The 25,160-nt window shown below is 35.3% G+C and overlaps 1 protein-coding gene across 24 annotated transcripts in view; it reads left to right on the forward strand.

Annotated features, from left to right (window-relative positions):
• LOC113051738 (adhesion G protein-coupled receptor L3) overlaps positions 1 to 25,160 on the forward strand; it is a 245,423-nt gene that overhangs the window by 170,999 nt on the left and 49,264 nt on the right. For 18 of the 24 annotated variants that reach the window (XM_026215749.1, XM_026215753.1, XM_026215761.1 and 15 more), the window contains 4 exons: positions 4,530 to 4,568; positions 11,628 to 11,811; positions 17,955 to 18,077; positions 19,666 to 19,871. In XM_026215749.1, coding sequence (XP_026071534.1) covers positions 4,530 to 4,568; positions 11,628 to 11,811; positions 17,955 to 18,077; positions 19,666 to 19,871 — 552 coding nt within the window. The remainder of the gene's footprint in view (positions 1 to 4,529; positions 4,569 to 11,627; positions 11,812 to 17,954; positions 18,078 to 19,665; positions 19,872 to 25,160) is intronic. The other 6 variants (XM_026215754.1, XM_026215755.1, XM_026215760.1 and 3 more) reach the window with 1 other exon arrangement.

Raw genomic sequence — 25,160 nt, forward strand, 5'->3', positions numbered from 1 at the left:
AGAGTTGTGTTTGTGTTTGTCGCCATGTCATCGAAACGCTGTTATTTTCATCTCAGAGTCCAATTATCTTTGTTTGGGCTTCCCAGGGACGCTGTACTAGGAGATTAATGGTTACAAATTATGTTTAATTCGGTTCCCAAAAATTATAATCCACATGTAAAACAATGTGCAGCACATTTTGCTGAGGACAGCTTCCTCAATCTCAATCAGTTTAATGCCAGATTCGCACAAAGATTATTCTTGAAAGATGGAACAGTTCCCTCTTTGTCTGGAGAAGGTGTTGTTTATGGACCACAACCGATAAGTGTATTTTATTATTTAAGTTGGTGCGTTTAACAGTTTCTGTATCTTATTACACAAAGGGAAACACTGTTTAGCTTTGTTAACTAGATGTTAGGGCTATGCAAAAAATTTAATGCGATTTTCATGCGCATCTCGTAAGTAAAAACGCTCCTGTCATTATAAGTATATCTCCAGTATGTGCATTATTTTATTGTCTATGGTTCAGATCAGGATTGCCAGGTTTATTGAAACAAATCCTGCCCACTTGCTTCTCAAAACTAGTCCAAAACTAGCCCAATCGTTTTTCCAGGAGGGCAGTGCATGCTCAGCTGCTGTCGAATCACAACACAGGAACCGCTGGCCCAATCAGAACTTGTTACATATTTCTGAAGGAGGAACTTTATAGAACAAGGAAGTCATCAGCCCGTTTTTATGACAGTGAAAACAGCGGTATACAGATAGGTGAATTGTGTGAAATATACTGTTTTTTTACACGCAAAACATGAACACGTTATATTGCACACAGTAAACACAATCAAATCTTCAAAAAAGCACAGAAAACGGGACCTTTAATAAAAATAATTGTTGAATTTGGTGATCTTCCAAGTTTTCATTTTGGATCTTCAATGTTATTAATTTACTTAATCAGCAAATCATGCAATTAGTTAAAATTTAAGGATTCGCTTTTAAAGATGATTCATCTAAATATCAGTAGTTAGTTTAGTTAGTTTTTCTTTTCTTTTTATTAATTTGTAAAAAATAATATTATTGTGTGTATATTTGATGATTATTATTATTATTATTATTTATTTTTGAAGCTATTCAATAAAGAATTTAATAAAAATACAAAGTCCCATTTTATTGCTGCACAAAAAAAATTCTCAATCCAGCCACTAATAGCAAGTATATGTTGAAACCTGACAAGACACACATTCACAGTACTGCTTCTGTATAGAATAATATATTCCTTATTAAAATGTACTGTAAGTTTTCAGCACTCACTTTCATCCAAGTCTTACACTCTGTTCAAAGTAAACATGTATCAGTTTAATCGAACGCTATTCTAGTGACAGGAACGTTCAAAATTAATTAACTTGGCTTTCAAGAGTGTGGTTTTTCAGATCGGGACGTCCGAGCGTGGAGCACAAAGACCTATTTCCATGCATCTTCTGCAAAATTCACACGTCATTTCCACCACGAATTCTGAAAATTTCACATTTCCACTGCCATCAGCGCGCGTTACGCTCACACTTTCTGACGAGGCCGTCACACTCTTCATGCTAATTACTGGAAGGGGTAGTTTTAAACTGAATCTGCCTTTGAGTTGCACAGCTGGTGATTTGAGCTTCAGACTCGACCGACATCTGCTTTTATATAGAGATCACTGATTTAAAACAGATCAGCTATGTGTGAGGCATCTACATCTTCAATACATCTTCATGAATTAAGGAAATGTGCTACATTACAAAATAATGTAGACATAATAAAATCCATAGCACAAACAAACAAGTGAAATACAGTACAACTATTCCTATTTATCCTTTTCAGGAATGAAATAATGAATTAATATTTTTTGTACATGCTACTTACAACTACTAATACCTGTATACTGTTTGTGTAGGAATTAATTTCTTGAATTGGCTTGCATTTTTATATGTTGTTTTTTTATTTTCTTTTTAAGGTTTTAGTATTGATTTTGTTATTTTTATTTAGTCTTTTTTTAAACATTTTTATTTACTATCAGTTAATTTGTTACTACATGCTAATTGCTTTTTAGTGTTTAAATCAATGGTGTTTTATTATTATTTATATATTATTATAGTGTGCTTTTTTTAAATATACATTTTTATTGTTATATTTTCAGTTTTCATTGTAATTTAAATTTTTGTAATTTTGCAAAGATTTTCATTATTATACTTTTTTTTCCATTGAAGGTTTCTATTTGGAGTTAATCTGATTTTATTTCAGTTGCAGTTTAGTAATTTTAGTATATACTTAATTATTTCAGTAAGCTTTTATAACTTTTCACTTTTTTATGTTTTTCATCAAATATTTTTTTACTTTATTTCATTTCACCTTTATTTCAGTTACCGTAAACAAATTTTCATTCTTTTAGTTTTTGTTAACAATAACAAAACTGATCGAAATGACATATACCTGTCAACAATATGCTGTTTTGACCATAAGATACCAAGTAGCAAAATAACAAATAGTTGCAACACATTTGACGTGCAACTAGTCGAACAAAACCTTTGACTGCAAGATCAAGATCAAGTTTACCTGAAGAAGCGCTAACAGGATCTGCTAAAGAGTGAAAGTAATGTGATCTAAAGATGGCTGCTGTCAGCCGGAATCAAGCCACATTAACATTCAGGCACCAGCAGAGACAGACCTGCCTGCTATTTATTTTTATCTGTTCCCTTCCCTCGCTCTTCCTCTGAGAGACTCAATAATTCATGGCTTACACACACACACACACACACACACAGGCCTCGCTGCTCTTCACTCATGCTTCTGCACAATCACAACGACGATCAGAAGCTGTCAAACCGAAGGCCGGTCCTCCAAGACAGTAAACCCCCTCGCTTTGACTAAATGTACAAACACCTAGCGTGAGGCTGCACGTGTTGACATGAGTAAAATAGAGTGTGGCAGTGGTGAATAATTACTATTTTTGTTGGAAATTTAAGCTAAAAATATTTTGTGTGTTAAATTTATTTTATAAGTGCACAGAGTTCTGTTGTTATTATGTCTGTATTTAAAAAAAAAAAAAGTAGACCCTTTACAGATTCGATTGATGTATTGCTCTTATCTGTACGATTAAAACTGAAAGTGTAATTTAAGTTCTTTTCGGGGTTATCAGGAGAAAATGACTCATAACGTGTATACACGTTAATCGACTCCAGAGGGTTAAACTAGAAAACAAAGAGAACGATAGAAAAGAATAGATTCCTAAGAAATTACAAAAACTGAAAACAGTAACCCTGTTATAACCAGATACGATATGATAAGATTAGGTCCAGAATGTGATAAAATCACTCACAAATTACAACCAGTACATAATCAAATTAATCAATTTAAAAGTTGATATTATTATTCAAATCTCGGTGACTCATGCAGTGTTTCTCCGGGAACTAATTTTGAACGTTCTTCCTTTTCCATTTTATTTCAAGGTAAATGATCCATAGTATCTTTCATTATGAACATTAAGGCCACACAAAATATTATTCAAAAACTCAAATTAAACCTTTTTGACATCATAAAATCTCAATCAGAACCTGATCTATCAGCTGTGAAGTTGCATAAATACTGTTGAAAGCATTATAAAAACAAGAGTTGGGAACTAAATGACCAGAATACAAAACTAAATCACTCTAAAATGCCATTCTCTCTCTCTCTCTCTCTCTCTCTCTCTCTCTCTCTCTCTCTCTCTTTCTCTCTCAAAAAGTAAATAAATACATACAAAAATAAATAAATAATAATAACTGGGACAACACCTTTTCAAAAGGAACCAATATGTACAACTGAATTGCTGTTATGCACACATCAGGTACTAATATGCACCCTGTAGAGGTAAGTAAGGTACAAATGTGCACTTTTGAATGGGTGCCACCTCAGTGAGCTTTTGCACCTGATTTCCCGAGAGTGTATGGAAGTAAGAAGTGTTGCCGACCTCATTTGATGTCGAATTTAACCAACCACTAATCCAACAAACCAGCAGTAACTAGCTCAGAAACTCCTCGACTCTACACAGAGACGTCTGTGAAAAGACAAACCAATGTACTTTTGTGTATTCATTTTTTACCTGTATATACCTGTATGAATTGTATTTTGTTGTTTTAGGGTTGATTTTAACATTTAATGTCTCTGAATTTCTCTGTCATCGATCGGCACTGGATGTGATTCATGTAAATGATGTGTTTCCAAAGGCTCTTTCACACCAAACACCAGTGCGGTTTTCAATAGAAACTATGGATTCCTGTGGAGCTCTTCACAACAGAGACCAGCGTTTACTTGTTAGATTCACCGGCACACAAACACAGAGTCTGAATTCTGTGCAATAATTAAATAAAACATTGAATTATAGATACAGCACTGAAGGTGCATTAGCCTTGCACAAACTACTGCTTTTGTTTAGTTCGATTATTTGCTTGAAAAGATGCTTCATTGTGTTCGGTGTGAAAGACCTTGAGAGTGTCGAATTTTCTGCTTGATACTAAAGCGGTTGGTTTTCTTTGGGTTTTCAGCTGCAGAAAAGGGAGCGTTCGTGTCGATATTTTGTCCAGGTATTTTTCTCTTTATATTCCTCTTCATATACGTCACTTTCATCCTCACGTCTCATGCTTTTCTCTTCATTCGCACCCGGCTCATGTTGCTTGAGGTTTTGTGAGGTCCTGTTGTTGTCATTTGAGGCCTTGAGCAAATTTAACCTCCACCTTTGAAAATTACTCATAATAATCCACTCGCTCTTAAACGCTTCCATGAGTGAACACACCGTTGCGATCACAGAAACACTTATGGAAAGAAGTGCACTTTAGCATGCTTTTATTGTGGAAATAATATGCTTTACAAGAACGTACTTAAGTGTGAACTTCTAATTGCAATTAAATGAAAATATATTCGTTTTGATTCATGCAAAATGCAATTAGCTGAACTTTAGAGTGCTTAAGTAGGACTTAAGTACATGTTTATATGTTATTTCATTATTACTTCTATTGTTTTTGAAATATGGTTAATGTACTGACAAGCATTTATGATGGACTAAAATTTACTTTAATGTTATTTATATTGAAACTTTTATGTCATGCATTTAAATATATTCATTTAAATAAGGTAAAATCTGTTAACTTGGAAATTAATATTGAATGAGTTAAAAGTGCTTAAGTATGCTAGTCAACACAACAAAAGAAGTGTGCTTATTTAAACCACAACAGAAGATTATATGATTTTACTTTAAAGTAAAACTTTACCATTATTACAAAGATCAGTTTTTAAAAGTGTAATTAAGTGTGTTCAGAAACAGTCATGAACGTGTCACTTAAGTGGCCTTTATTTCATTATCATTATATTATATGCAAGTACAGGTTATTAAAATACACTTAAAATGTGAAGAAGACTACAAGTGCACATTCAACACAATTAAGCGCACTTGTTTTTTTTTACACATTTTCAAAGAAAAAATCCAATGATTGATAAACTAATTTTCATTTTAGGTAGAAATCAAATTTTGTTCACGGCCTCATTATTACCCATAACTCTGTGTTTTTGCATCAACAAGTGCAGCTGTGTTTATTGTATTTTGAGTAAACTAGTTTTAGGTCACATTTGTAAGCTATAGGTTAGAATGAACTCAGAACTGAAGGCTTGAGAAGCTCAGCTGGTTTCAGATCAGCAGTCGCCTGCTGCTTTCTGCTTGAGCTCTGCTGCTGCTTCTGCACCCTGTCAGGTCATGTGACTGTCAGCCTTCCCAGCATGCACTTGCTGATTGTTGAGCAACAGCTGTCTTGACCCGTCAGAGGTCACGTAGACTTGATGAAGTGTGTGTTGAATGTGATGTGTGAGGCGAGTGTGTGAGTTCAGATGTCAGAGATCATGGCCGCTGTTGCAGACGCTTCTTCTTCGATGATGTGATGAGGTCCAGATCGGTTTGGTGGATGTCAGTAATTCACATGAACTGAACCATTGCAAGCAAGCTTCTGGAAACAGAACGTAACTTGTGGAAGTGATGTTGTGAATTGATTCGTTTCCTATATATAATTCACTGAGATTGTAGTTATTATTGTCAAGCGTCATTGGAAATAGAGTCTATAATGTGCAGGTGAGACCTCGATCACTTTTACTAGTTTGTTTGCAAGTGTGACCTGGAAAAACATAGGCTTTTAACAGAGATAGCTGGCTGTGAGGGTCACTGTAGGATTTAGTTTGAACCAGTGGTATTTTCATTTAATTATGTATATGCCGTTATAGTTTTTTTTTTATTTTTTATTATTCATATTTTGAATTTTTTGAAAGTTTTATTTGTATATTCTTTTTTTCATTCAAATTTTTATTTAGTTTTTAATAATATATTTTTTATGTTTTTTGTCATTTCTATTATTTTATTTCATTCTAAATGCTACTATGTTACATTTAAACTGTATTTTAGTTTTAGTTCAATTTTATTTTTATTTTTATTTCTGATTCTCTTTTAGTTGATTTTTGTTTTGTTTTTTAGATAAAAAAATGGATTTCAGATTTATTTGCGTTAACAATGTTTTTAATAGTTTTAGTTAACAAAAATAACACTGTGTTCACTTGAATTAAATTTGTTTTATGAATTAATAATAAAAATTTATAAATAAAAAAAAAGCCACATCTACATATATGACTAAAGGAAATAAAAAAGAATAAATCAATACGTTTTATTCATCAAGGATGCATCAAATTGAGCAAATGTGAGAATAAAAACATTTATGCTAAATATTTCCCTGTTCGTTCATCTGTGAATCCTAAAAAAAATCAATTTTTCACAGTTTCCACAAACAATATTCACAGTGCAGCTGTTGTCAACACTGATAACAATCAGTATATCAGAATGATTTCTGATGGATCATGTGACAATGATGCATGTGCATCACAGCAATAAATTACAGTTTAACATAAACTCACATGGAAACAGTTTCCAAATAAATGCAGCCTTGGTGAGCAGAAGAGACTTCTTTTAAAAACACAACCGAGCCCAAACAGCAGTGTATATGTATCATGAAATCCAAGCTTTTTAACAATTAATGACAAATGTGTGGATTATCAGTGAACTGAACTCTAGTTTTGCTCCAGTGAGCATGAAAACACTGCACAAATGTGAACTTTGTCTTGATACGTTGTACGTGTTGTGTTTGTCAGAAAACATCTCATACATACCAATCAGAAAAGCTTTGGTCATGCTAAGAATTTGATGATTTGCTTTGGCTTGTCAGTAGACGATGTGCACAGAAAACACAGTTGTTCTGGACAGAAAGAGCAGTGGATTTCCACTGAGAGGCGAGGAGTGCAGAGAGCTTGATTATTTTAGTTTCGTGCTCCGGAGCGGAGTTTGACTTATTAATAACAGTGATGGATCGATACCCGACCTGATCCGGCGTTAAGAATAGATTCCTAGCGCTGTGTTCAGAAACCAAAGCTCAGTGTACATTACAGGTACAGAGTGTGCTTTTCTGAGGAGAAATGGGTTTGATGTTTAAACTATTGATGCCCTTTCACAATCAATAAACGACCTGCAACAAACTGAGCCGCTGTTGTTCTGAAAGAAAGAGATGTGCATGCGTTCGGAGAGCTGCGGCCCGTCTGGATCAAAATTACTGGGTTATTCTGTATATTTCTAAATCTGTACGCCCACTGTAGCCTTCCTTTACAATTTACACAGAAGGTTATTATTGAGAATATGGGAATAGTGTTATACAAACAATGATGATAAGTCAATAAAAGAGTCTGCTGAGTGCATAAATGTAAATGCACGTATACACTTCAATATGCAAAAGCATCTGTTTCCTGTTAAGCTTAAATAGCTGCTCAGATGGAAATCACGATCATGATGACCTGCTTCTGTCTGGTTGCATGGAGACAGTGATAAATTCAAATTTTCATATTTGTTTTTAATGCAGGCTGTTGCTATGTAGTTGCTAGGGTGTTAAGCTTGTTGCTATGCGGTTGCTAGGGTGCTGCTAGTAGAGTCTGAGCTCATAGAAAAGCAGCAGCTCATTTCTCCTCAACACATTGACAAAATCAGAGCTGGATAAAACATAGAGCATGTATTAAAAACACAATATACATTTTCTACTACTGTCAATGTGATTGGCCACACACACACACACACACACACACACATCTCTCTCTCTCTCTCTCTCTCTCTCTCTCACACACACACACACATACTACTTATTTTTCCTCAGTATGTCTTTGTAAAAGTGCATTATGCGTCAAGCTTGTGTCTATACGCACAGCATGAAAGCAGCATGCAATATGTGCTTTAAAATTAGAACTTATATTAAAAACACAATATGAGTTTTCTTCCTTTAATAACTATCAGATTGATCAGCGACACACACACATACACACACACACACACACACACACACACACACATACACAGACAAGAGTTGTAATGCAGGCTGGAAGTCATTTGTATGTATGAGAAGACCATCTAAGACGAGCGAGAGCAGAATGTGAAATACACACATTTATATTTGAGGAGTTGTTGGAGTTTCTTCTTCTTCTCCTCCTCTGTGTATGATGATGATGATGGTGATGATGATGATGGTGATGATGATGATTCAGTCCTGTGCTGCTGAAAATGTGAGGCTGAAGCTGTCAGGAGAACTGTCTGGAAATGACAGAAAAAACAAAAATAAGAGCACATATAGCCTATTTTTAGGGCCGATGTGGTGTCTTGTATTGTGATATTATTTTTGTGACACTGCTACGGTAAGTAGAAAACACACTCTTGTAAGTGTAATGCAAATATATAATTGTAAACAAATACAAAAAAAGAATAAAAAATACATAAATACAATATTTATATTAGGAGTAGTAGTCATAGTAGACAACAACAACAACAATAATAGTAGTGATAATAATTGTCAATATTTTATATATTTATAGTATTAATAATAATAATAATAATATATTTATTTTGTTTCAGAGTGAATTAAGACATTTTTTGGTGAGAGATTTTTGTTAGTTTGTTTGTTTTGGATTTCTATGCCAGTCATAAGCACTTTTTTTTTTTTAGATTAAATGCTGCTAAATAACATCAACAACTAAAATAATAATAATTTCAACAACAACAATAATAATAATAATAATACATATGTAGTACTGTATGTATTATTATTTTTTTTTATATTTATTTAAATTAATTTAACTAATTCAATGTATTCAATATTAATTAGTGAGTTTAGTAGAAATGTGCAGTTACTTTTCTAAACGACCAAACTGACTAGCAATAAATATTTAATTATGTTGATATTTATTTTAAATACATTTCTAATTTTATTTTGGGGTGAATTAAGACACTGTTTTCTGTGTTGTCAGAATATTGATTTTGTTGTTAATTTGTATTTTATTTCGTATGACAGTTCATAGAAAAGGCATTTATATTCAAATTAAATGATATAATAATAATAATAATAATAATAATAATAATAATAATATTATTATTATTATTATAGTTCTTCTTCTTCTTCTCCTTCTTCTTCTTCTTCTTCTTCTTATTATTATTATTATTATTATTATAGTTATTCTTCATCTTATTATTATTATAATTATGATGATGATGATGATGATGATTATTATTATTATTATTATTATTATTATTATTATTGTGATTATTATTATTATAGTTATTATTATTATTATTATTATTATTATTATTATTATTATTGTGATTATTATTATTATTATTATTATTATTATTATTATTATTATTATTATTATTGGTAGTAGAATTAATTTTATTTTTGTATTTTTTAGGTTATTTATTTTAAGGTCTTGATGATCCACAAAAGTCTCTCTCTCTCTCTCTCTCTCTCTCTCTCTCTGATTCACATTTGTTTCTGATGTTCTGCTAATATGTTTACCTCCCGAATCCTTTAAAAGGCTCATCTGCATCACAAATCTCCTCACAATCTGTGTGCATTCATCTCATCTGCATAGACTAGATGCTTAAATGAATTGTGAACCTGCAAATGTTTTCTGTATGAATATGCATCGCGTGATTCGTGGTGATTATACGCCGGAGTGAACTGGCGAGTGTTTGTCCTGATTGCGTCGCCTGATCTGGGATCAGTGTTTAATCTGAGGTCAGGTGCTGCTAAAGCTGCTCGCGGGACGATCGAACCTGTGTAAGCCGAGAGACAGACCGGTTCAGTTCGGCCTGAGACGGTTCAGAGCTGCCGCGGATTACAGAGACATTTCAGAGCTCACACCCACAGAGCAACAGTAGATTAGTGGGCTAATGACAAATATGTGTGTGTGTGTATTTTTGGTCATCTATTGCAACAAGGTGTGTTTAAAAAATGCATAACCATGAATGAGCTTTGAGAGCTGGAGCTTTTCAGTGAATAATGCTTTTAAATTGAGCATGAAACTTCTTCTGGACATCTTCAGTGTGAGGAAAGAGACCTGCCGTGGAAGAAAGGAGGATGAAAAGCCAGTGTGTGTGATCTGTTCTTTCAGCATCTCCTTCCTCATCAGTCTGAACTGAAGCTTTCTGTCTTCATGAGATCGTTGGCCGCACTTGTTTAGGCTTGGGCTGATTAGCATTCCCGCAGTGTTTTTGGCCCGTAGCGTTTTAAATGTTTAATTGGTGGTGCTGATGTTGAGTGGAGTGATGAGGTTTTGATGATGGGGGTTAAACATTATTAAAAGGCTGAACGATCGCCACAGCTGTAGATCTGTTTCTGAGCCGGAAGTGTTTGATTTCAGCTACTTGATATCCGGCATCACAGAGAGCCAGAGACAGGTGTTAAATAACTGTGTGTGTCTCGAACAGTGTTATTTTATTTTATTTTATTTTATTTTAAACTTTAGAAAATGTTAATTGTCAACCTTTGTAAAGGTTAAGGAGGTCAATAGGAAATATTTTCTTGATCATTTTGTTATTCATATTTCTCTTAAATTACAGAAAAAAACATATTTGTTTGATAATGTTATACTTATTCCTCACAAAAAAAAGAAAAAAAAAGAAGAGGCAATTTTTTCTTGCTCATTGTCTTTCATTTCTTAAAATAAAATAAAATAAAATAAAAACTCGCTTGATCATTTTACCATTTTACCATTTAAGTTACAGGGGGAAAATATTTTTTGATCATTATCATTTATATTTCTCATAAAAAAAAAAATCATGATCATTGTTATTTATTTATTTTTTATTTTTTATTTATTTTTGTCAGATAAAATACAGAACATTTACTTCATCATTGTAATTTATGTTTTCCAAAATCACAAAAAAAAAATGTTTTCTTCATCATTTTGTCATTTATATTTCTCATAAATTAAAGAAAGATGTTTTCTTGATTATTTTGTCATTTATATTTCTCCTATATTACAGGAATTTGCTTGATAACTGTGTGTGTTGTGATCATCTGTCATGTCATCACCGGTGTTCTGGATGTGGTTGTGTGACAGTGGAGGTTCTTTTAACCAGTTCCTGTCATTGTGTCTCATTCTCAGTCTGTGTGGTGACTCCTGATTCATCCGTCATGCACCGATCTGAAGATCTCTGCATGCTTCTGTCAGTAGTTGTTGTAAGGTTGTAAGCAGGTTTTGTGCAGGCTGTGTCTGAATGCTGATGCTGTTTTCTGCGGCAGGCGATGGTGGAGACGGTGAATAACCTGCTGCAGCCGCAGGCGAGGACGGCGTGGATGGAGCTGTCGAGCGCAGATCAGCTGCGTGCTGCCACCACGCTGCTGGACACCGTCGAACAGGGCGCCTTCGTGCTCGCAGACAACCTGCTGAAGACCGACGTGGTGCAGGAAAACACCGAAAACATCCGTGAGTCTTTCAGTGCATTCAGTGCTGGTTGGTCATGCATTCATCATCAGTCGAACACTTGACCTCGCTGTTGCTAGCGTCCAACACTGCAGATGACATGAAATCATACATTTATCTTCTCATCATCGTTTGGAGTGAGTTCTCTTCCCACAGATAAGAGTCAGAGATAAGGTGCTTAACCTTCAGAAAATACAAAATGTCAGCCATAGATTGTATGAGCTGCTTTACATTTGTATTTCGCTAAAAAAAAAAAAAAAAAAAATGCTTGTTATTTTCCTCATTTATATTTCTCAAGTTGCAAATTACAATAGAAAAAAAAAATGCTTTATTATTTTGCCATTAAAAGCTTATGAAGTATAATGTACTTTTTTTGTCATTTACATTCCCCTGAAATTACAGAATATAAATATTTACTACATATTCATATTTTTCATTAATTACAGAAAAAACATAATCGCTGTCATTTCTATTTCTCAAAAATGACAGAGAAAAAAAATAGCTTGATACTTTGTCATTGATATTTCTCATGAATTACAGAAAATGAATATTTGCTTGACCATTCTGTCATTTATATTTCCCATAAATAAAAAAAAAAAAAAAAAAAAAAAAATTGCTGGATAATTTAGTAATTTATATTTTTCATAAATTACAGAAAAAAAAAAAAAAATATATATATATATATATATATATATATATATATATTATTTTGCTTTATATATTGCTTTATTGTGTTATTATTATTATTTTAATTACAGAACAAAATCTTGATCATTGATGAAGAGTTTTTATTTATTCTTTATTTTAGCAATTTTTGAAATATAAATATATAATACAATTATTAAGCATTTATTTTCTGTATTTTATGGGAAAAAAATTGCTTGATAATTTTCATCAGTTGTATTTTCCATAAATTACAGAAAATAAATGCTTAATAAGTTTATAATACATTTATATTTCAAAAATCGCAAAAATAAATAAATAAATAAAAACTCTTGATCACTGTCATTTTTACAGAAAAACCTTGATATTTAGTAATTTATATGTCTCATACATTACAAAAATGCAAAATAATAATAATTGCTTGATTATTTTAAGCATTTATATTTCTCAATAAAATATAATTTTTGTAAAAAAAAAATGTAATTTGTGGAAAAAAAAAAGTAACTTTTTTTTTTATGATGTTGTTATTTCCAACCCTAATTAGAGGTTTGCAGGGTTGATCAGTAATGCTGTCACCTCTACAGTTTGTGTAAAAACTAAGAATATGAAATCTTTCTCGTTTTCCAAATGGTCACATCCAGGGTGTTACAACAATGACAACAGACCTTGTTTTTGGATTCTGATCGTGTTGCCAGAAATGGGATATCAGCGGCATCCATGAACCCCGAGCGGCCCTGATACACACCGATAAACCCGCTTTCATCATATCAGCGCCATTAGCACACGCATTTGACTCCTTTATGACCGTGAATCGTGTTATTGTATTCACTGGAAGGCATAATTAAGCGTTTTTAAACGAAAGGGTGAGTGAGCATGTGCTCCGAGCGATAATTGAGTGTCGTTTACGATGTGTTTCTCAGCCCGCAGAGGAATCAGACGAGACGTTTTGAGGACGCCCACGTTATTCTGTTCCGCCCGCATCTGTTTGTGAATATCATTGTGTGAATGCCAGCATTCCCGAGATCGGGCTGTGTGTGTGTGTGTGTGTTCCTCTGGGATGAAAGCAGTGCATCTCCTCTTCCTAAAGATGGGAATTTAAGGTGGACTGGCTGCCATGGAAGCTCCAGAATATAGGTCTGCCGTCTCTCTGTGGAGATGGTTGCATTTTGGGAATTAATAAAACTGAATTTATCGTGTCTGGCATACGATTTATCCTGATATTAAGGGATCCAGAGCTCGTCTCCGCGGGGGGAGGGAGTCCCTCCAACAAAGTTTTTATGAGGGTTATTTTATATCCTCCGTGCTGCGCAGTGATCAATCTACGGGCTGTGACACCTTTAGCAGACCTTCAGGCCCTGTTTGATGGGGTTAGTTTGCAGCGTTGGACGGTTTGTTTGGCCCTCGGGGCCGCTGAGTCCGAAATACTGCCTTCACTTAAAGGAATAGATCAGCCAGAATTGAAAAGTTTACACACTCTCGTGTCATTACAAACCCATGTTATATTCTTTATTCCGTGGAACGCGCAAGGAAATGCTCTTGTCCATAAATACGGTGTAGAAACAGGTTTTCACTCAGAAATTCACAAAGAAATGACAAAGAAACTGCAAGTTAGACATTTGAATGGATACGAAATTTTGAAGTACATAATTAATTACACAAAATGCTATTTTATTTTAAGCCATACACTAATAATGTGAACTTTAGAAAAGTGTACAGTTATGTAATTTTCATTACAATTCACTGCAGTTTCCATCTGAAATGAACACTAGTGGAAGTAAAACAACCATTTTTAATCCTTTGCACACAAATTATGATTACAGGGGCAGATTATTGATTAATAAAGATGGATTTTCAAGCATTTCCTTGCACAATACTATGTAATGAGCTCAAAACACTTTTATCATAGTGCATGATCTGTATCACATAACCAGCTCCATATACCGTATTTTTCAGACTGTAAGTCGCACATGAGTATAAGTCGCATCAGTCCAAAAATACGTCATGATGAGGAAAAAAACATATATAAGTCGCACTGGACTATAAGTCGCATTTATTTAGAACCAAGAACCAAGATAAAACATCACCATCTCCAGCCGCGAGAGAGCGCTATATGTCTTCAGTGTACACTCTGTTTTCTATTGGTTAATTTCTCTCGGTTCATGTCAAATTAATTTTGATAAATAAGTCGCACCTGACTATAAGTCGCAGGACCAGCCAAACTATGAAAAAAAGTGCGACTCATAGACCAGAAAATACGGTATATGGCTTTTCTGATGTAGTAAACTTGCTCGGTAGCACACCTGGTACAGCATTTCAGATGCAATGTGTTAAAAAACGAGTCCCATGAAACACGAGACACAATAAAAGAGCTGAACGACTTGTAGAAACAAGCACAGGGTTGCCTCAACAAATGTGTTTTTATCACGTTTGCTTTTGTTAACTCTTATTTACGTAGCATTTCATTTTCATACATAACAGAGTACTGACCTTACAGTGCCACTCACCGGACATTTCATTTCTAAACAACCAGCGATGATTCACATTCATCTGTTCTGGATTAAACTGAACATTTTAGTTTTTTGATTCATTTTGAAGCTCAACACCCCTCTGAATGTTCCTCAGATTGTCTCCTTTCGTATTTCACAGAAGAATGACAGTCATACAGGTTTGCATTATCATCTTTGTGCAACTATCCCTTTAAGGCCAACATCGCAGCATGTGGAGAACGGAGAGAAGATTAGCGGCGTTGCCATCTGATGATAGTGTTGATGACACAGTCGTTCGGGGAAATAAAAGCCTGTTTGTGTGTGAGGATGGATGCTCATCTTTTGCCAACTTACCCTGAAGTGGTTGTTATCCTCCTTCTTCGGTTTATTATAATGTGCTTTTATAAAACGGCATGCCTTTGTGTTTAGATTTCTCTCTGTTTGATGGAGAGTGTGTTTGTCCACACGGTCCTAATCTGGCGAGCAGATTTTAGCCGATTAACGTGTTGTTTAAACCGGCTTTTGATTTCTCTCGAGGCACAACAGTGTCTCGGCCTGCTGTTTGCAGTCTTAAGCTTTTCACAGCGAAGCTGGAAGAAGGAAAAGCGTATTTCCTGCAAGCTATAGTCGTCTGGTTCTGCCCACCGCTCTTTATCGCTCTCCTTTGTCCTGTCGGCGGCGAATACCTGCAGGCCCCTGCTGCTGAATGAGTCTCCTTTGGGACTTTCAATGCTAATTTTGGTTTGATAAGTGTTTGTGTAAATGCTAGGGAATTTTGCGGCTGACTTGATTTCAGCTCCTCTGAAAGCATGTTTATGAATGCTCCAGAATCAGGCGTCAGGCCTGGCGCTGATGCATTCATCCTCTGATTAGAGAGCGGCGCTGAATCACTGTGGAAATCTCAGACAGCGCGAGATGCTTTGATATGTCCAAACAGCACAGCAGGAGTTTCATTCTCCGTCTGAATTTTTTTTAAATTGCAGATTCTACACAAGTATTTGACGCAAACACTTCCACGCAAGCTCGATGTCGTGCATCGTTGCATTTTAAAATGTACGTTCTCAAAGTTGTTCTTATGGTTCTGGAAGAGAAAAAGTATAAGAAGTATAAATGTGTGAACAGAAAGCAACAGGGTGCTCTTGTAAGACTTCAGGTATCACCTCCACTGAAATAGCTGCAATTCAGTCCTATTTACATCACATAAACCTGTTTCCAGTAAGTCTGACCTTAGAGACCTGTTACTATGGGAACAACTGAGATGAGTTTTAAAGAACTAAACGGTCCATCATCAGATGAAGCATCTGTAACTCATCAGAACCTGAGACCTGGAGAACTGCATCAGTTTGATTAGTGATCCATGATGAATCTGTTCATGAATCGGACATTACCGCCATTTTCATGAACACCAAAAAGACATGTCAGCCAAGATTTTCAGTGATTAACATAATTTTTATTCTTGACAGATAATGCTTGTATCAGTGTTAATTTTGACACGAAATTTTAATTTAGTTTTAGTCTTAGTCTTTTGACTATAATTCTTTTTAGTTTTAGTCAAGTTTTAGTCATCTGATTTGTTTTAATTTTAGTCTTATTTTAGTCGACTAAAATTGCTTGGTATTTTAGTCAACTAAAATAAGACTAAAATCAATAACAGATTTACTAGACAATTTTTTACAGCTGGTATAGGAAACAAACTTAACCAAAATATATAAAACACAAATTCAACTTTATTTCAACACAACTGTGTCTTTATTTCGATTCAAAAGCTTTTATGCAGCAACAAACACTGTCATGATAATGTAAACAATAACTAGCTGCCAATTGACCATCAATAAAAGAAAAATAAGTTAGGTCCAGGACCTTAAAGCTTACAGCTGAGCTGAACAATAAGTGCATACATTTAAAATAAATATTTAATAAGTTGGGTGGATAAAAAAAGTAACAAGATTTTATAAGGTATTCATTTGTCTTGCAATTTTGTATGATTTAAATACTACAATATTGCTAGATTAGTATGTATAATGATAGGATTTGAACATTCACGTTTCACATGACTAATATAGAAATATTTGTGATATTGTCAACAAGTAGAACATTATAAAATATACTAAACATTAGTATTAATCAAATGTATGTCTCATAATATTAGGTATTAGTATTGTGCTCTCATCTAACTTGAAGAAGGGGCTATTTTACAGTACTTTTCAGTTCGTAATATTTAATGCTACAACATCTACGCACTGCACTATTCCAATTTTGCTTAGCTCAATGAACAAAAGAACATCGTTGTGAAATTACATTTGAGAAAATATCCAGGTGGCTCGTCTGTAAATGTCTTTACAAATTGGTTGTGTTCTTGCAACGAATGATCGCTCCGCGTGCTTTATGCTTTGTTTTGTTTTGTTCGTCGTCAAACGTAAAGTGAGCTGTGGACATTTTGTCGCTCTTTTAGACATCACCTCTTCGAATGCCGACTTCCCGCGAGCTCATTTAAAAACTGAAAACCTTCGCTTCACGTCTCAATAAGTCAGGCTCGGATTGGTTCTCTTCACTCATGCAGTCTCACCTATTCCGTTTTGCCGGTTCTTTTGTTCATTCCTCGCATCTCTCCCGTCTGATGATTGGATTTTCGTCACAGTCTATTTTCGTCTCGTCCTTTATTCGTTGACGATAATGTCAATCAATTTAGTCATAGTTTTAGTCTCCATCAGTGCCTTCTTTTTTAGTTTTTGTTTCGTTTTCGTCCGCAAAAATATATTTGTGACGAAAATAATGACGAAAATATTTAGTCAACGAAATTAACTGTGGCTTGTATGAACTTTGAAATTTGTTGAAATTTTTTTTTGTTTTTTTTTGTTCAGGTTATATTTACTTTCATTATACTGTCATAAACTCAAAGTAATTCTGAGGTGTGTTATCACCACAGTCATGACTTTCCATGCATTGAGTATCTTGTTATTCGTGCCTAACGGTGTTTGTGTGTCTGTCATTGTTCAGAGCTGGAGGTGGCGAGGATGAGCACAGACGGAAATCTTCCCGATCTGAAGTTTCCACAGACGGGAGGACAAGGGAACGCCATCCACCTGTCAGCAAACACCCTCAAACAACACGGCAGAAACGGTACAGACACCACACGCCGGCAGACACGGGGTTATGAGGCCATGGATAATGAACATTATCTATATATACAAATAAAATCGAACTCAAAATATTAACAAAAACTATAAACATAGATTGGTGATAATAATCTGTAAAATAACACTAATAAACGAATGGCACCACCTTACTCTTAAACTCTTGATTTTATGGACTAACAGTGAAGATCATCCACATTTATTCCTATTTTATACGCTGGTTTCCTTCGTCAGAAGTTTCTACCTGCCACCAAAAATATAGTTTTGTCTTCTTGTGAGTCCGTGATCCAGACGCGGCGGGGACGCGGTGGGGAGGCAGGGTTGGTTCATTTCTTTTTCACGAAAAGCAAATATAACGAGCAGAACTGTGGCTCTGTCAAAGGAGGCAGTAAAGCGCTAATGACCTTTCAATAAAGCTGAATCAAATCGACTCTGCGGTTATTTTCTTTCCTTCCTTTTTTCTCTTTGCTCTCTCGAATCCTCTGTGCCCCTCAGTAAATGCTGCTGAGAGGAACAAAGCATTATGGATATTATGTATGCATTACGTGATCTACCGAATCCCATCTAATCAAAGCCCAAATTATTTCACTTCATTGCTCTTTTCCTCTAATATAATCTGAAAAAGGGCTTCGATCAGCTTGAGACAGTGTCTTCTCGCTCTCTATGATGTGCTAATGAAGAATTTTGAGGAACGCTAAAGAAACGTGCGGATGAACCCTGGTACGCCCCATCAGGACATGTCCAACAGCAGACTGAACACGCTTTGCTTTGTGATTCTGTCGCTTCGGCTTTTAAAAGGCTTTAGCAGGGGGCTGATCTCCCAAACTAACTCCCCTCCGATGGCTAACGTGTTTTTTTTTTTCCTTTTAATAGGGTTAAGGTTTTCTAACATTGTGCGTACAGTATGCTTCATCTTTTATAAATAAAACAATTAAAGAAATTGATACTTATATTCTGCAAGGATGCATTAAATTGATCAAAGTAAACTCTCTATTCATTCAAAAAATCCTCACAGTTATTGTTTAACACAACGATTGTTTTGCTGCTTCAACATGAAATGTTTCTTGAGCAGCAAATCAGCTTGTCTTCATTCAAAAACAAAAAATCCTAAACTTAACTTTTTTGTTGTTGTTGATGCAGCTCAGAGATGCAATGAATGCATTTACACTACAATTACATAAATAAAAAGACACACATTTTCTTTTTAAAGAACATTTTTAGGATAGAATGCAGTCATGCTGATATTTGGGAAAAAAACTGTACTCTCACATGCATGACGTTATAAATATTCAAAACAAGCTCATACAATGGCATATTTTTGCTACTGTATCTCAGATTTGGAGGGGTTTTTCTTAATTTTTATGACATTTTTTCCCCAAGCCTCCGCTCTCTTGTATGTTAATATGATTGACTGATTTATTTCATTTCCTCTAATGTGAGGATTGTTTCAGCTTCTGTTGAGCAGCGAATACTTCTGAGCAAACTGAAACCAGTGACCTTTGTCATCATAATGATGCTGAATGAATTCATAAAGAAGCTAACAGCCGCTCTCTTTCTGTCGGTCTGTCTTTCAGGGGAGATCCGGATGGCGTTCGTCCTGTACAAGCATCTGGGTTCATATCTGTCCACTGAAAACGCCAGCATGAAGTTCAGCAGCGAGACGTTGAACACAAACTACTCTGTCATCGTCAACTCTCCCATTATAACGGCAGCCATCAACAAAGACAGTAACAAAGTCTACCTGTCTGACCCCGTCATATTCACCGTGCGCCATATTCAGGTACGGAGCCGAGTCGGCTGGTGTTAGGTTGGGATTTGCCGTCCGAATAAACATTCCTTGGAATAATCATTCTGGACCGTGTGTGTTTGTGTGACTGGTTGGGTAACTCGGATGAATAGGTGATGAATGAACGGTCCCTCAGTCACACCACCACCATTTATGCCCGAATGATTTTTCTCCAAGCATTTTTTTGGAAACACACCCAAAAAGAGACACACACCATGATTAGACAGGTCGCGAGATCTGGGAATTTGATTTGACCCACACTGAATCTACGCCCGCAGAACTCGTGCACTTTTCCACAGAATCACAGCCCTGTGTGTGTAAATGTGTTGTTTTAATATATATATATATATATATATATATATATATATATATATATATCGAGAGAGAGAGAGAGGTTCTGGATAATATGGCTAATATAATTCCATAGATTTTCTCAAAAAAATGCATAAAGTGATTCAAATATAAAAGGTTTAAAACTTTGTAAATTCAAGCAAATCGATTGGATGCTAATGATTAATTCTGTATTAAGGATGATAACCATGATAACGCTATAGTTTTAAAAATCATTATAAACTCAAAAGAAATTATTATATAAAGACTATTATTTATAGTCCACTTTAGACATTTGACTAACTATAGGTTCCTATGATTTCTGCAATGTGGACAATGAGGATGAAAGAGCAGAATCCAGGCATAACATGTAAATTTACCACATAATGCAGAATTTCATTTAATTAGTAAAATTTTAGATGAATAATATATATACAGGTGCTGGTCATATAATTAGAATATCATCAAAAAGTTGATTTATTTCACTACTTCTATTCAAAAAGTGAAACTTGTATATTATATTCATTCATTACACACAGACTGTTATATTTCAGATGTTTATTTCTTTTAAATTTGATGATTATAACTGACAACCGATACAAAGAAAGGATTTTTAGAAAATGAATATGAACATGAAAAGTATGAGCATGTATAGCACTCAGTATATAGTCTGGGCTCCTTTTGCCTGAATTACTGCAGCAATGCGGCGAGGCATGGAGTCGATCAGTCTGTGGCACTGCTCAGGTGTTATGAGAGACCAGGTTGCTCTGATAGTGGCCTTCAGCTCTTCTGCATTGTTGGGTCTGGTATATCACATCTTCCTCTTCACAATACCACATATATTTTTTCTATGGGGTTAAGGTCAGGTGAGTTTGCTGGCCAGTTAAGAACAGGGATACCATGGACCTTAAACCAGGAACTGGTAGTTTTGGCACTGTGTGCAGGGGCCAAGTGCTGTTTAAAAATTAAATCTGCATCTCCATAAAGTTGGTCAGCAGCAGAAAGCATGAAGTGCTCTAAAACTTCCTGCAATACGACTGTGTTGACCTTTGACCTCAGAAAACACAGTGGACCAACACCAGGAGATGACATGGCACCCCAAACCATCACTGACTGTGGAAACTTTACACTGGACCTCAATCAACGTGGATTGTGTGCCTCTCCTCTCTTCCTTCAGACTCTGGGACCCTGATTTTCAAAGGAAATGCAAAATTTACTTTCAACAGAGAACATAACTTTGGACTACTCAGCAGCAGTCCAGTCCTTTCTGAAGCTAGACGCTTCTGACGCTGTCTGTTGTTCAAGAGTGGTTTGATACAAGGAATGCGAAGCTGAAACCTTGTCTTGCATACGTCTGTGTGTAGTGGTTCTTGAAGCACTGACTCCAGCTGCAGTCCACTCTCTGTGAATCTCCCCCACATTTTTGAATGGGTTTTGTTTCACAATCCTCTCCAGGGTGCGGTTATCCCTATTGCTTGTATACTTTTTTCTATCTCATTTTTTCCTTCCCTTTGCCTCTCTATCAATGTGCTTGGACACAGAGCTCTGTGAACAGCCAGCCTCTTTTGCGCCTTTTGTGTCTTGCCCTCCTTGTGCAAGGTGTCAATGGTCGTCTTTTGGACAACTGTCAAGTCAGCAGTCTTTGAGCATTTCAAATAACTGACGACAAAACCGCAGCACAAGCTTTTAATAAACAGAAAAATATTGTGCGTTGATGTGAAGTTTAGTATAATTATCATTATAGTCATCATACTTGGTGTATATGGGCTTTTACCCTTGTGAAACAAAAGTATGCTTAAGCATTGTAACTAATAGACTTTAAAAGAATGTACTTCTGTGATTTAAATGTAATGTTTTCACACACTCAATGTGCATGTTAACTACAATTGTTTTTGACACACTTAAGTAGGACTAAAGTACATTTTTATATGTCATTTCATACTTCTGCTTTCTTATGGTAAAATGGCTCATCCATTTTTATTGTAATCATTCTTCCTGCAATGTCATGATCGGTAAAAAGTAGTTCTGCTGGTTAAAATCTGACAACCCCGCCAACACCAGCAGTTATGCCTGAATTATTTTTCTCAGAGCGCTTTATTGAAACGTTCCCAGAAAATAAACACACAGAATCTCTGCCTCCAGGCTTGATTAGAGCTGGGAACGTGATTTCCTGTTTCAGATTGCTCATGGGAGAAAGATATCGGCAAATCCAAGGAATCTGCAGATTTCCACAGAATACCAGCAGCCAGCCACCGGAGTGTCTGTTGGTTACAGATTTGGGCTAATTTGATAATGCTTTAGCCACCAGTGCCAGTGTTTTACTCTCGGCTCCTCGGTTTAAATCCATTCCTTTGAATTCAGTTTTATTTATTTTCCTCCAAAATGCAGAAAAAACATTCTGACTGCATCCTAGTTTAGAGGTCACAGTATGGAATGGACGCTATTTCAATTAGTTTGCTGATATTAAATTATCATCTATTGGCTTAGCCTTGTGAAAATGAAAGTAGACTTGAGTGTTTATGGAAAACAGAATAGTGTAAACTAAATAAAATAAAAGTTTCATCAGTGTTTTTTAGGAAAAAGGAGATACTATTATATTTTTAGAATGAGCTTTATTTTTTATAGTTTCCATTTTCATTATATTTAATTTTAGTTTAGGAATTTTGATGAGCATTTTAAAAAATTTTAGACTGTCAAGTACATATTTGTACTTTTTATAATTGATTTTAATATGACTGTTTTTTATTAATCTATTATTTTTATTTTAGTTGTATTTTTACAATATTTTCGAACATCAAGTAAAATGTAATTAAAATGACACATTTTTCTTTGCCAACTAGAGTTTTTTAATATTATTATTATTCTATTTCATTTAATGTTTATTTAATTTCAAGTAACTTATTATTATTATTATTATTATTATTAGTATTTGTATTTTTTATTTTATTTTGTTAATGGTTTAATTTTAGTTTCCGTTTTAGTTAACTATTGTAAGGGAAACAGGTCAATTTAGCTCAAAGGGAATCATTTAAGATTTTAAAGGGAATTTGAACAGAATCACTGTTTCACGGCTGGTCACGGAGACGCCCTGCGATTCAGTGAACTAGCCGTTTAACATCAAATCTGCGCTGGATACTAATATCCAAACTATAGTGAAAACACTATCAATTAGCACAGTAACAAGATCGGCAGTTTAAGACATTAACTTGTAAGCACAAAACACAAGATACTTCTCTTTTCAATATGAATAAGGCTTTATTAGATAAATCTAAGACATATAAACTAATCTAACACATAAACGCACACACACATTCACACAAGTTGCAGGAAGGTCGAAAGTTAGGGAAAGATGAGTTTAAGAGAATGGAAATATGGAATCCCAAGTTAACAGCAATACGTTAAATTGCATAGACATGAACAACCATCAATCACGTAATTAGCGCTCGCATTGAGTTCCTCAATGGGGTTAAAATTATATTAGATACACCAGCACAACAAATATCTGGGAATACGTTGCCTTCGTTTGCTGTGAAAGGGACTCCAGTTGAAAGGGGTTTCCCGGTGTCGCTGATTGGCTGGAAGTTCAGTTGGCTGAAGTGACGTCTTGGGGAGCCCGTGCTTGGGCGTTGGCTGAAGCTGGAGTTGTGTGGCTGGTTGGAGTTCAAACGCGCAGACGAGGTCGACGTTACAAAACTTAACTCAGAACACGAAACTCTCAAACGGAAAAGAAAAGAAATAAAGTTTGACGAGACTAGGTTGTGTTCCTTCTCATTGTGGCATAAGTAGCAGCAGGCAGGCACGCTGGAACCGCGCTCAAAGAACCATGATGACTAACCACATGGCTAGATGCTACAAGCTAAAGCTAGGTAGCAAAGCTACAAGCTAAGAGCAGGCATGACTGATAGCACGAGCAAGGCTGGAACTAAAAGCCGACATGGCTAATAGCAGCAGCTAGACTAGAACTAAAAGCAGACTAAAAACGTGTCCAAAGTTTTTAAACTTCCTTGTTGGCCACCCCTCAAATGTTGCCTTGACCAATCAGATATGGTCCTGGGGTCTGGGGTATCATAAATCATTGTTTATCTTACCAAGCATGTGGTTCTTGCCTCACAGGGTCTAATTTTGGACATGATTCCTATAACATGATTATGATATATTTTACAAATAAATGATTGTCAGGACAATATCAAGCAAGAAAATGCGATTATTTGAATACTAGACATGACTAGGTATCCTATAGTTATCAAAAGACATACACAATAAGTGATTATACATGATAGTCAAATGTGTGGGTTACACATAAATGAATATGGAGTTAAGCAATGGAATGATTCCTTCATAAGTCTTTTTTGAGTTCATTCTGGTCCATATATAATGTATAAAAAGCAGTTTCTTTGCCATTCTCTGGCAAAGGGACTTTTCTGTGAAGACAAAGGTTTAAAGCCCTTCCCCCTTAGGAATTTCAGTCTGGTTTCACTGGCTGGGGGGGGGGAAGTCAATGCAAGTATTTAACTTGATCTCCTGGGTTTACATGTGATGTCCAGCGTCATTCCAATCACGAACAATAAATTTGACAATCTCTTCTTCGAATTAAAATTGTCAATAATTGTTCTATTGGTGTTAATGTTGAAAGCTGTTGTGTGAACAAGTTGGTTGGTTGGTTATCTTGCTTGGTTCTTGTGGCACTAGAACTGATTTATGACTTCCTGAGGAATTCAGCTCATGTTTCAATGCACACAGCTCTGATAGACTCTTTGATTTGTCTGATTTGACTCATTTCTGCTACATATATCCCCCTTTCGATCGGCGAGGTGTTTAGGTGAAGACATCGTCGATCGCTGGAGAAACAAAGGCAGAAGAAGCAGACAAACACAGCAAACAGCAAGACAACACCTCCATGACAGTTACTGTACTGGTGCAGGCATCAGGCTATTTAGGTACACGTGGTTAAGT

Source organism: Carassius auratus, chromosome 32, assembly GCF_003368295.1.
Source record: "Carassius auratus strain Wakin chromosome 32, ASM336829v1, whole genome shotgun sequence".
Classification (NCBI taxonomy): domain Eukaryota; kingdom Metazoa; phylum Chordata; class Actinopteri; order Cypriniformes; family Cyprinidae; genus Carassius; species Carassius auratus.